The sequence below is a fragment of the Lathyrus oleraceus genome, chromosome 7, assembly GCF_024323335.1.
Source record: "Lathyrus oleraceus cultivar Zhongwan6 chromosome 7, CAAS_Psat_ZW6_1.0, whole genome shotgun sequence".
Lineage (NCBI taxonomy): Eukaryota > Viridiplantae > Streptophyta > Magnoliopsida > Fabales > Fabaceae > Lathyrus > Lathyrus oleraceus.
The window spans coordinates 247,185,648-247,199,920 of record NC_066585.1 but is presented as its reverse complement, the minus strand read 5'-3'; the positions used below and the strand labels follow the sequence as shown (position 1 = coordinate 247,199,920).

General features: G+C 33.0%; 1 protein-coding gene across 1 annotated transcript; it reads left to right on the top strand.

Moving 5' to 3' along the window:
- Nucleotides 1-7,541: 7,541 nt before the first annotated feature.
- On the top strand, nucleotides 7,542-10,952 carry LOC127107499 (putative disease resistance protein RGA1). Its single transcript, XM_051044777.1, has one exon. It carries the CDS (start codon nucleotides 7,651-7,653, stop codon nucleotides 10,699-10,701), a length of 3,051 nt encoding a protein of 1,016 aa, XP_050900734.1. The 5' UTR covers nucleotides 7,542-7,650; the 3' UTR covers nucleotides 10,702-10,952.
- Nucleotides 10,953-14,273: the final 3,321 nt, after the last annotated feature.

The following is a 14,273-nucleotide window of genomic DNA, read 5'->3' as shown; positions in this document are numbered from 1 at the left end:
GCATAGCATTTTTTTTTATGAGGTTATTTATTGCATATCATAAAAGCTCGCGGCACACGTGGAAATGTTATGACAATTTGGTTTGATAATTTTTTTTTAAAGGGATATGGTTTTGGACCCACGTTTAATTGCGTAAGCTCACAAAAATAAAAAGTTAAAAATTAAAAAACTTTAAAACAATAATAAATTTAAATTTAAATAATAATATATAAAATGAAATCTAATCAACAATGTTATATATCAAAAATAAAAATTATTAAAACTTATATTAGATAAATTAATTTTTTTAATTTTTTTTATAAATAAAACAATTATTTTATTAAAGAGAATATGATTTTAAAATATCTACTCAATTTTTTATAATAAATTTCCTCAATATTTTTCACATATTTGAAAAAAAATGATGAATAAATTTTTATTACTCAATATTTGGATTAATAGTTTTATTTTTCTTGTTTTATATAATTTTTATTATATAAAAAATAAAATATATTAAAATATTATTGATTCGTTATATAATTTGATCAGTTATTACATTTTTTTTGTTACATAAAATATCCACGATACAAGAATAAAATTTTAAAACTTATTAAAATTTTATTGACTCATTATATCTTTGGATCAATACACTCGCTACATATTTGGATAAGTAGTTTCATTTTTCTCCTTTCACGTCATTTCCATATTATGAACAAGTAAAATTAATTAAAATTTTATTGACTCACTACAAAATTCATAATTGAATAAGTAGTTTCGTTTTTCTCATTTCATTTAATTTTCACGATATGAGAAAACAAAATTTATTAAAATGTTATTGATTCACTACCAGGTTTGAATCAGTAGTTTTATGTTTCCATTTAATATAATTTTCACAATATAAGCAAGCAAAATTTATTAAAATTTTATTGACTTAGTACATAATTCATAATTGGATTAGTAGTTTTATTTTCCCCGTACTAACATCAATATCGTACACATATTTTTTTTTTGTACTTATATCTATAATAAAAATTGTATAATAATTTTGGTTTTAGTAAGTATATTTTTTTTGTATTTATTCATTAATTATTTTAATTGTATAAATTTTAATAAGTAATACTTATTTTTCTTGTATTTGGATCAATAATATTTCTTTTAGGTGAGATATAATTTTGGACTTATATTTGTTTGCAGATTGTCATATAAAAATAAGAAGTTGAAAAAAGAAAAAATATAAAAATAATAATATATTTAAGTTTAAATAGTACTATAGATAAAAGACGAAATATAAACAACAATGTCAAAAATAATATAATTAAAAATAAAAAATATTAAAATTTGTATTAAATAAATTGGTTTTTTTTATAAATAACGCAATTATTAAATATTTGGATAAGTGATTTAATTTTTTCAATTTTATATAATTTTTAAGATATAAGAAAAGAAATTATTAAAATTTTATTGACTCCCTACATAATTAGATCAATTATTTTAATTTTTCTATTTTTTATAATTTTCACTCTGAAAAAACAAAATTCATTCTCATTTTATTTACTCGGTACATATTTGAATAAAGTAATTTCAGATTTTTTCGTTTCATATAATTTTTACTATATAAAAAAATAAAATTTATGAAAATTTTATTAACCCAGTAAATATTTTAATTTATAAGTTCATTTTTGTTGTTTCATATAATTTTCACAAAATGAACAAGTAAAATTTATTATAATTTTATTAATTTATATCATTTAATTAAATTAGTGACTTTATTTTTCTCATTTCATATAATTTTTATAAAATGTGAAAACAAAATTTACCTTGAATGGCTTACTTTCAATCTATAAACATCTGTTCACAAATTCTACATACAACTTACCGATAAGAATACCAAACAATGGAAATTTGATGATAAATTGAATAAGAAAGAGTACCTCTAATCCAAATGTGTAATTTAAATGAACATGAATGCAAACAATCCAGTGGATTAGTTAATTCAACATATCTTAAGGTTTGATAACAACACAAAATAGTATCGCCAAGAATGTTTGTATGTAGTCAATAGAGATGCCAATCAACATTAAATAGTTGGAATTGTGTCGTTAGGACAAAAAAAATGTGTTAGGTATACAAGTCCACATTAATTTGCGGTTAAACTATAAAATTATTAATTTAATAACAAAATTTTATCTGTTGCATCCGTGATAAAGTTAAAACTATATTTGAACCAGGGTAAGTAAGCATTTATAGTTTAAAGATTCAATTGAAATTAAATTGAGATCGAACAGGTAGTAGTTTATTAATAAATTTGTAATATATATATAGTATCACATACATATAATAATAAAATAAAATTGTAATCATTTTATAATATTAAAAACTAAAAAAATTCAATTAATATTCAATAGTTATTAATTAAATAACTGATCCTTTTGTCAAAGAAAACATACAGCTATTGGTACTATTTGTTATAAATTTTGTCCAATCTAACCATAACCACAGCCAGAAGTTTGGTAAGGACTTAGAATAAACTCAAGTCCACTTGAGACAAGTCTCTATAGAAAGCTAACACCAAGTTCAACAAAATATATGTTTCAATAGGCTATGAATAGGATTGATTTGTGAATAATTTAATTGTTGGGGAACAGTTAGAATCAAATTGAATGCTAGCAAACTTAATTGTACATGTGAAGAGAGAGAGGAATTTATGTTCTAAATGTGTGAAAGAAAATCAAATGATTAAAAAATATAAAGCAGTCAGACTCAGTCTCACATTTTAAGGTACAGTCTGATGAGCATGAGTTTCGTTCGTATCCACAGGTCTCATTCTTTAAAATTATTTAAAACATTGATGTTTCCCTCTCTCCAACACTTAATCATGTCAGAAATCTTGGTTGTCATTATTGTCTATGGTTCTTCTGGTGAGGTGAGTGGCATGACATTTGCAACACTGAAAATTAAAACAAGCTCTCTAAGGGACTCCTCCAAAATACTATCTGAGAAACAAACAAAGATGGTGACTCAACCAAATATTATACGACTTGTATAATTTGCGACAAAAGTGGTAATAGTATAGTTGAGTCCAGCTTCATACTCTAAATAAGTGATTCTCTATTTCGTAACAAATATGGGAGTTACTACCAAATACACAACTTAGGTTTGAGGTTCCTGTGGACCTTTTCAGGCTTGGAGTTAACACATGTAGTTGATTTTTGCAAGGCAAATGAAGTGAATGAACCATTGTTCACATTTCGTAACAAATTATTTCAATCAGTTGAATTTCTTCAGCAAAGTAAAAACTCAACAAAATATATATGATTGAACTAATAGCCCAAACATAGTGAGAGAAGTGAGGCTACCGTGTTGTCAAAAGTTTAAGTATGCTTAAATGTTTTAGCATTTATTAAGAAACAGATTTTCCGGATCACTTGACAAAGTCAAGGTTTATTAAGAAAAGGTGAAGTTTGAAAATAAGAAGTTTTTAAAATTGAGAGAAACTTTTGAAAATTGAAAAAGTGGGGAGGGGAGGAAGAGACTATCCTAAAGCATAAAGTAAATGACATGAAATAAAATGTCTCATTATAAGGTGGCTCAAGAGAAAGTCTTTGTGTGTGCAAGTGTATTAACCACAAGATGGAGCAAGCATTTGACATTGGTCAAAATAAGCATTTTATCCCCTTTGGATTGAGCCACAAGATAAAAGCATACGAGCAAATGAATATCAAAAGATCCAGATGAACCACAAAGCCATTGAGACATCCAAGTCTTGAATTGAAAATCAAAGGCTCAAGAGGGATCATAAATTCTTAGATGAATTACAAAGTATCAGATACTCCAAGGGGAAAGCACTAAATCCTTAGGTCCAAAGTCCAAAATACTCCTCAAGCAAGGGATAGTACCACAAAGTCCATAAGATCAGATTAAAGTTTTTTAGGGTTTCAGCAGTTTTATCATGTTTTTATTCTTTTGAAGTAAGAAGGCAATGAAAGCAAAAAATTAAAAGGCAAGAATGTAAATGACATGAATATAAATGACATAAATGTAAGGTTAGGTGTTAGGTGTAACAAGTTAGTGATCAGGAGGCAAGCAATGTATGTGATAATCATGTTAGAGTGTTTATACAAAAATCAAAGTCTCAAGGCATGAAACACAGTTGTTCAAAACTCAAAGAAGAAAGATGAGAACAAATGGAAAAATAAAAACAGACTCTAGTGTTTGACTTAGGATCCACTATCAAACAAGACAAGGGACCCAAACATATGGCACAACCTAGGGATCATTTATCACTAACTCAAAGTGCCAAAAATATGATCAAATGATCATCTATCAACATATTGAATTGGAGAAGATTATGAGAAGTCAAGAAAAATAAAAATAAATAGATCTCAAAAGTTGGATCTCAAAATGTTTGAAAATGGTTGAAAATAAAATTGAAACTAAAAAGAAAAAAAGAAAAATGAGAGAAAATGACAAATAAACGCTAAAAATGATTTTTAAACTTTGAGAAAAGTGTATATGGTGCAATATAATTTTAGAGATTTTATGGGGAAAATGAAGTCAAAAAGGTCAAAGAAACTATTTAAAATTAATTTTGAAAGTTAATGAAAACAGAAAATAAGATAATAAAACAAATAAAAGAAAAAATGTGTGCCAACGACTAGAAATTTGAAAAAAAAGGTGTTGTCGGGTTGTTATTGGTTGGAATTCAAACTTTGGAACCAACACGCGCGAAGAACAACTTCGTCTTCAACCTTCAGCTCGATTTGGCAAATCCTTAAACTCGTGTTTTTAGCAACACCCAAGTATAGAGTTAGCTTCGTAACACATCATCGTTCATGTCTCTTTGCATCAGAGTCATTGATTGGCTCTGAGCAAAAAGAATTTGCTCAAGAACACGAAGAACCCTAGTTCTTAAAAGTAAAAATTAAATGATGAATACACAATACAAACTCAAGGTAGTTTAGAGCTTTTGATCAATGAATCACGACGAACACACTCGTAACTTGTTTATTCGAAAATGTAACTCGTATTTACCTTTCCTGTTGAAGCTTCAGAGGTCAACAATGTTGGATTTGGGAGTCTGGTTCCAAGGGGTTTCAAGCCAAAGCAATGCTTCAGTTAGCTTCAAAAGGTGTTGATGAGTGATTATGAGCAAACATTCGAAGCTAAAAGGGCTTGAATCAAGGAAATGGCTAACTGGTTTTTTAATGTATTGGGCTCAAATGATTTCAGAGTTTTCGTGGCTATCAAAGCTTTTAAATAAAGGCCAAAGTTTTCTCTATTTATAGGGAATGAAATGAGATTATAGTACGTATGAAATGGAGGCAAATGTGTGTGAATTAGGTCAAAATTTTGAGGATTTTCCAAGTGTGTGAAATGCAACATGAAATGCGTGAGTTGATGATGAAATCAAGTTACTTTGCACTTGTTCATACTCGTTTTGCTTTACCAAAGAGATTGCACATGTGAAAGTGGTCCCAAATTGAGAATGACATGAAAATCGTGACCTGAAACTTATGCAAGAAGCAGAGTCCATGATGCCATGTTTGAGCTTGGGCCAATTGAAATCCACTTATGCGTTTTGAGATATTCTTTGTGTCAAATTATCTCCTCACGGTGAAGAATCATATGCAAAAAGAATCAAATCAAAAGGATGCTTGAGTTGAAAATGGCATGGATGGAAAGTTGGGGTCATGACCTAAAATTCTAGGTCATGCAGTAGGTCAACCAGGTCTTGGGCCTGCTTTTGTGCATACATGGGCATCTTTGCCAATTCCCAAATTTATGGGCTTAGAGGCAAAATTGATGTTGGACCATTGAAGCAAAGTTGTAGAAGAGTTCAAATGTGACATTTGGCTCGAAGTAGATTCCAAAAATGTTGAGAAATGATAGAGTTATGGTGTTTGGACCAAGTGACATGCTATACTTGATTTTATGTCAATCAAACATGTACCAACTTGTGATTTTTTTGTCATTTCTTGCATCCAAATGCTCAATGATGAACACTTGAGTACGAAATGAAGGAAATTTTATTGTCCCTTGAATAATCTTGATGGATGCTTGAAAATTGGATGGAGATGGCATGGAAAGAAACACATGAACCATACTTGAATCACCTTTGAAATCATGCACCAAATTTGAATTTCTCTTGATCAAATGATGTTGAATGAAGCTTAACATGAATATGACCTAAGATTATAGGGCACGCCTTGAAGTAGAAGCTCTTGTGAACCACTTGTTGACCATGGGAATCAAAACCCTAATTTAGAAAACAAGCTTGATCCTTTGATTGTAAATCACATGTTTGTGATCTTGGTTGAAATACAAATGATATGATAGGTGGAATCTTATGGGTAAAATTAGGGTATGACAGCTAACAACGTCCCATCGAGACTACTCACTTGCCCCTTTAGCAACCGAGCTAAAAACACACACATAAAGCCCTCGCTAGTCACTATACAATGTAAGAATAAGGGTTTGGGGCAACTGTTTTGGATCATTTGCAAGGCCAAAAGCAAAAGATCCAAGAAGCACACTATGAATTAAAGGTGCATACAACAAGTAAACATTCACTAGGCAATAAGCAAACAATCCACACTTCAGAACATAAATCATCGTTTAATCCAAACAAACTGCTAGCCACAACACGCTACATCACACATGATTGATTTCAACCAATTCATTTTTCCATCCATATATCAATTCAAGTGCTGTTTATCTATTAATTTAATTAGTTGTAAATCTACCTTTAAGTTATTTATAACTCAAGAATTATTCTAAAATCAATTTACATTTCATTGTTTTAAATTTTCTGTTATTTTACTTTCAAGTCTTTTTAAATACAATCAACAATTTGATTTTAAAATATTTATGAAACCAGTCCTATTCTTAAAATTCAAATTCAACTCAAACATATTTTCAAAACCACTCCACTTAAGTGAGTCGGCCTATTACTAAATTAGTAGAATCGTACTATTGATTAAACAATTATTTGTTTCAAAATTGTTTGACTTTTTTTAAAATAAAAAGTACATGGACATACATGATTATTAACGTTGAATATATTAAAATTCTCTTACAAAATTAAAAATAAAATAAAATAGACATGTTTAATTGACTACTAAATCAGTAATAAAATAAAATAAAAATAAAATGTTAAATTAAATATATTTTTAAATATATTTTTTTTCTTCATAAAGAATAAATCAAACACATATAAAATGAAGTAAAATAGACGTCATGATAATATGGTTTTTGGGCAAATCTTGATCTTAAAAGTTCAAGAGCATCAAACTCTTCCCAATAACTTGGTTCATGTAAATCAATTTAAATATTCACATATGAATTGTCCAATAAATAAAGAGTCCATAAACTATATAATACTCTTTGTGGATCTTTCACATGACCTATGCATTCGATTATTAAACTTAGTCAAGTTGCCTCGTGGATGTTTCCATTTTCAATTGAATTAAACTTTTCTTAACAACTAATTTAATTTTCAACATTTTGTCTGGATTAGAATTTAAACCTCACAACTTCTCACTTTAAAAATGATAATTAAATATTATTTTCTTATTACTTCAACATTTCTAGCATTTGCATTCTGCATATGCAGTTCATCCTCCGAGCAAAACTGTTTCTTCAATTTTCACTAAACTCTTTATTTTCTGAAACATGGCAGAGGCTTTGGTCGGAATCGTGTTTACCAACCTCCTGTCTATGGTTCAAAATGAATTTTCAACCATTTCTGGAATCAAGTCAAAGGCTCAAAAGCTATCAACCACTTTAGATCTCATCAAGGTTGTTCTTGAAGACGCTGAGACCAAACAAGTCACAAACCATTCTATAAGAGTATGGCTACAACAGCTCAAAGATGCCGTGTACATGCTGGACGATATTCTTGACGAATGTTCAATCGAGTCCTCTCGGCTTATAGGACTCTCATCTTTCAAGCCAAAGAACATCATGTTTCGCCATGACATTGGCAACAGGTTGAGGGAGATTACAAATAGATTCAATCAAATTGTTGAGAATAAGAACAAGTTTCTTCTACGAGAGGATGTCACGGTTCAGGAAAACACGATTGAAGTAGCTGAATGGCGACAAACGAGTTCTATTATTGCTGAACCAATAGTGTTTGGACGAGAAGATGATAAAGAGAAGATTGTCGAGTTTCTTCTCGCCCAAGGAAGGGACTCTGAATTTCTATCTGTCTATCCAATTGTTGGCTTAGGTGGTGTTGGAAAAACAACTCTTTCTCAATTGGTCTACAATGATGATAGGGTGAGTACCACTTTTTATACAAAAATTTGGGTTTGTGTTTCTGAGACTTTCTCAGTCAAGAAAATTATGTGTTCCATTATAGAATCTCTCACGAGAGAAAAGTGTGATGCCTTGAATTTAGATGTAATACAAAGAAAGGTGCTAGAAGGGTTGCAAGGTAAAAAGTACTTGTTAGTTTTAGATGATGTGTGGAACAAAAATCAGCAGTCGGAATTGGGATTAAGTCAAGAGAAATGGAACAAGTTGAAATCTGTGTTATCTTGCGGATCTAAAGGTAGTTCGATTTTAGTTTCCACTCGCGATACTATTGTTGCATCGATCGTGGGAACATGCCAAACTCATCTTTTGTCCGGTCTCTCTGATAATGAATGTTGGTTGTTGTTCAAACAATATGCATTTGGACATGACAGAGAAGGGTGTGTTGAGCTTGTGGCAATAGGAAAAGAGATAGTAAAAAAGTGTGGAGGATTGCCTCTTGCTGCACAAGCATTGGGAGGTCTAATGTACTCGAGGAGCGAAGAAAAGGAATGGCTTGAAATTAAAGATAGTGAGATTTGGACTTTGTCGGAGGAGAATTATATTTTGCCATCTTTGAGGTTGAGTTACTTTCATTTAACGCCAACGTTAAAGCAATGTTTTGCTTTCTGTGCTATGTTTCCCAAAGATACAAAAATTATGAAGGATGAGTTGATTCATCTGTGGATGGCTAATGGATTTATTTCATCTAGAAAAAACTTGGAGGTCGAAGATGTTGGCAGCATGATTTGGAAAGAATTGTGTCACAAATCATTCTTTCAAGAAATCACGACCATTGAGTATTCGGGAGAAACTTATTTCAAGATGCATGACCTTGTTCACGATCTTGCTCAGTCAATAATGGGACAAGAATGTATGGCTTTAAAGGATGCAAAAATTACTAATTTGCCAAAAAGGACACATCACATTAGTTTTCACTCAGCTAAACTTTTATCATTTGAGGAGGGGGCCTTCAAAAAAGTTGAATCCTTGCGAACATTGTTTCAGTTGGATTGTTATAACGGAATAAAACACGATCACTTTCCAACTAACTCTTCTCTCAGGGTTGTTCGTGTCGCTTCTTTTCAGATATCATCACTAGCGAGTTTAATTCATTTGAGGTATTTAGAGCTTTATTTTCTTGACATAAAAACCATCCCTGACTCGATTTACACCTTACAGAAGTTGGAAATTTTAAAACTGAAATATCTAAGAAAACTAGTTTTTCTTCCCAAAGGTATGTCTTGCCTAAAAAATCTTAGACATCTCGTCATTGAAAATTGTGATTCACTGTCTAAGTTGTTTCCTTACGTTGGAAAATTATCTTGTCTAAGAACATTAACCGTATACATTGTTAGTTTAGAAAGAGGGCATTCGTTGACAGAGTTACGCGATCTAAACCTTAGAAGAAAGTTGATAATCAAAGGCTTAAAAGATGTTGGTAGTTTATCTGAAGCTCAAGAGGCCAATTTGATGGGTAAAAGAGACCTGCATGAATTATGCTTATCATGGAGGTTTAACGATGAGTTCACCGATACTCCGAGAATTAGTGCTGAGCAATTACTTGAAGTTCTTCAACCTCACAAAAATCTCAAGAGCTTGAAAATATATTGGTATCATGGATTATGCTTCCCAAGGTGGATTAGAATTCTCAGTAATTTAGTTACTCTTGAACTTTGGGGTTGCAAGAACTTTGTGCGGCTTTCGCCACTTGGTGAACTACCATCTCTGAAAAAACTTCAATTACGTCAAATGTATAATGTGAAATACATGGATGATAATGAATATCATGATAGTATGGTTGTGACGGTTTTCGCTTCTCTAGAAATACTCTTCTTAGATAGGTTACCAAATTTAGAGCAGCTGTTAAAAGTTGAAAGAGGAGATATGTTTCCTAGTCTTTCTGAGTTGCAAATTGCTTATTGTCCTAAACTTAAACTGCCATATCTTCTTCCATCTCTTCAAAACCTCTGTGTAATGGGATGTGACAATGAGTTACTGAAGTCAGTCTCTAGATTCTATGCTCTTACCAGCCTTACAATTCATACAGGTGAAGGAGTAACATCCTTTCCAAAAGGGATGCTGAAAAACCTTACATGTCTTCAAACTCTGATAATAGAGAAATTTTCAAAATTAAAGGAGTTACCAAATGAACCACATAACTTAGCTATAAAGTATCTGTGTATCTCTTTCTGTGATGAGCTTGAGTATTTGCCAGAGCAAATTTGGAAAGGTCTGCAATCCCTTCGAAGCATGAGGATTGGTTCTTGTATTGGATTGAGATGCTTACCGGAAGGTATTCGACACCTCACATCTCTTGAGGTTTTGTGTATTGATTATTGTCCCAAATTAAAGGAGCGATGCAAGGAGGGAACAGGGGAGGACTGGGACAAAATAGCACATATTCCAAAACTAGAGTTTGCTTAGAATGGACAAGCAGAGATAAAAGTTCATAGTTTTATAGATAATATATTAGAGCTTGCTAGTTATTTTCTAAAATAGTCTTTGCTTTTGATTCTGTATTGTACAGTGATCTTTGACAGCAAGAACAATACTCAAATGTGCTAATGATATGATGAGCTTGTTAATGCTTTTTGATCTCAATGTTATTATTATTCATATGAAATATTGAAAAAAGTCATACAACACACACTCAATTATATTCACATTGTAACAAACTCCGAATGTCACGGTTATAGTTTTGTATGGCTCCTATAATATATATATATATATATATATATATATATATATATATATATATATATATATATTCCCTTCCAGAACCAGAATTGATGTATATTGATGGGGAAGAATCTTGAATCGGTGTTGTTGGATCTCCAATACGGCAGTTTGGAGTGGACTTATAAGATTGACACTCAAATTCCCAAGTCTATTGAGAATTCAAGATGGGCGGGGAAAAAAGTGGAGATCGAAAAGTGTATCTTGAATGTCGCATGTGAAGGTTTTTATGCGTTGCGTAGTTTAGAATGGATTGGCATTGACTTAGACCTTGACTTTTTTGATCTTTGGCCGACCTAGAACCGTTGCCTCTAATGCTTGTCAGACAATTATTAGCTAGAGAAGTCTTAGAAGTTGTGGTCGGCCTCTAAGATTGGTGTTCACCTTTGGTCAGAAGTGAAAACGTCTTGTATTAGTTGCAAAAGTAGTAGAAAATATATGCATTAAATGTCTTCCAATCATTGAATTGTTTCGTTGTTCTTTCTTAAGGCGTGGCCTGAGGTGACAAGTTAGAGCATTTTGCAACCTATCGCTTTCGTTGAGGAAACTTCTCATAATCTTTGATAATCTCTTTCTATTTGTGAGATTATTTCTCTTTTCCTTCCAAAAAGTATTTACTATAGCGATTTTGCAATTCATTGCTCAAAGCTCCTATTTCCCCCTAATAACTTGCTTTCTCGCTAGCTTATGCTTTTTTAGGTACTTTTCTTACCTTAAGATTTTAATATGTTCAGTATTTTCTTTATCTTAGTCAATATGAACACTAGCCTCATTAGTTTGCCTAACGATTCTGAGAGCAATGAATCTCTTGTCTTGAGAGCGAGAGTATCTTCTAGTTCGAACTCCTCCCCTTTATCAATGATCACCTGGACCATGATATTATATTTATAACTGATGATTCAAAATTGGAGAGATTCTATCGAGGCTCTTCGGAGGAGGGAGATTCCTTTAGGGATTCTTCTTTCAATGCTATTTTCTCTTATGACGAAGTTGAAGGTGATCATGCAACTACTTCCAATCCCCATTCTTCTCACGCTACAAGGACTTCGCTTTTCCTGATTTGCTAACTTCATAAATGCAGGTGGTTATTCTGGGGAGGGAGTGTGCTAGAGATTACATCAAGTCTTGTTGGAAAACCTATAAGCAGAACCGCAACAATGTCTACATCAAAGATTGTTTGGAGTGTAGAGCCCGACCAGACGGAGTTTAGTGGCTTAAACCCTCCAAAATCTTTAACGTCAATGAGATATCCCTAATAGGGGTTTCGTTAGTGGATCGGTCGATGTGAGTATATACAACTAGGTGGATGCAAAGATAGTGGGGACCTATCTGTTTTAAGTACTCGGGAAATTGCAGATGTGTTCAACATTGTGGTCGGTCGTACTTCTGATTGGTCGGTCCTTCTGGTAGGTCTAGAGAAAATAATGTGTAACCCCTTTGAATGGTGTTTTGTCCCCTTTTATGATTGTCTATTCACCAAGGTGAACTTGCAGTTGCCTTTGTCTGAATTTGAGGTGGTGGTGTTGAAGTACCTAAAGATTTCCCTCTATCAACTTCAGTTGGGCTCCTGGGATTTCTTGAAGATGTTCCAATTTTTGGACGAGTATAGGTCTCAGAAACCTTTTCCTCTGATATTTTTCAACTTGTTCCACATTGTACATACATCCTAGAATGACATCCTATATCAGGGGATAATTGAGCTTCGTTAGCACCTTCTTTTGTTCGACTCTTTCACTAAGGACTAAGGCGAGTTTCTAAGGTGTTTTGTGCTGATTAGGCCACGTACTCAGGAGGATCATTTTTCCTTCATCTCTAGCCTTTCCAAATCGTCTTGCTCTTGCAAGGGCAGGTTTTTGAAATACTGGTCCCGACCTCACTTCCACTTTGAGCCTCATTCTCATGACATCAAATTGGGTTCCCTCTCTGCTGAAGAAGTTATGATGAAGAGGGATATGAAGTCTCTATAATAGGGACTTGGCTATGAAGAATGGTTTGTCCCTAGAAAAATATTGTAAGGAAAAAGTACATTGATACTCGTGCCATTATGAGTGGGGTCGATTGTGCAGCGAGGAAAAAGATCTTTGGTGAGGGTGGAATTCTCTTCTTTTTTTCTACATGTGTGTTTGTAATTTGGAGATAAAATGGATAGTTTTCAAAAGCTCCACACCATTGCCTCTGCTCAGGGCATCAAACCTGGTCCCATTGTCCGGGTTGCCACGCCTCCTACTAGAACTCCTGGTGTTAACCAGGTTACCCCTGTCGTTGCCAGTTTGATAGTGGAGGATCGTCCATAGCCTTATACTTCTCCGGCAAAGAGAGACCCGGATCCTAACCAAAGTTACATGTTGGAGGAAAATACCCCTAAAAGAGCTCGTCTTTCTAGGGGTGTTGCTTCAGGATCAACTACTATTCTTCTTAGACTACCCGGCATCCTTCCTTCTCGGATTCCCTGCACCCCGAGGAAACTATTGGTGCCATTTTTGAGGAGGACCTAACCTACGCCCAAAGTCTTCCTGAAGCGGACAAGATGGAGATTTTTCATGAGGTTGTCTACTACACTTACTGTGTGACTTCCCTATTTTTCCTAGCTGGTGTTGGTCGGGGCAACGTCTTGGCCATGGGTAATTCTTCCAAGAAAAGGGTACCTGGAAGGGGGGATGTGAAGATATGGAGCGGAAGTGCTCTAAGTTTTAGGAGGACACAACTGCTCTCTAAGAAAATGTTTGTGGTGTGGAGGATTTTCAAGAGGTGGCGAAGGTACACGACTCTTCTTCTACCTTGATTGTATGAATTGCTAAGTTGGAGTCTTCCTTAGAAGCATATAGGAAGCATCGCTAGGAGACAACCGTTATTGTTACGGAGGCGAAGATCCATACTAAGAAGGCTCAAAAAGCTCTTCAACAGGAGAAAGAGTCTCGTATTGAAGACTAAAGGGTTTATGATGGCCAGGTGGATGGCCTGAAAGAGAGAGTTATGAAGTCTCTTTAGCAAACTTTGAAGAATGTCTACAGAGCTTTTATCTAAGCAGTGGCTCAAGCTATAGAATCTTTCCTAGGAATTCTTATTAATATCTTGGAACTCGATACTCTCAAGGTTACTTAGGATGAAGTTTTGGTGAACAACCGGTGGCGTGGCGCCTTAGAGAGAGGATGAGTGATTTCCTTTTTTTTCTTCTTTTGTAATGTTAGTTGCGCTTTCATGCCTTTACAAGAATATATATATATATATATATATATATATATATATATATATATATATAT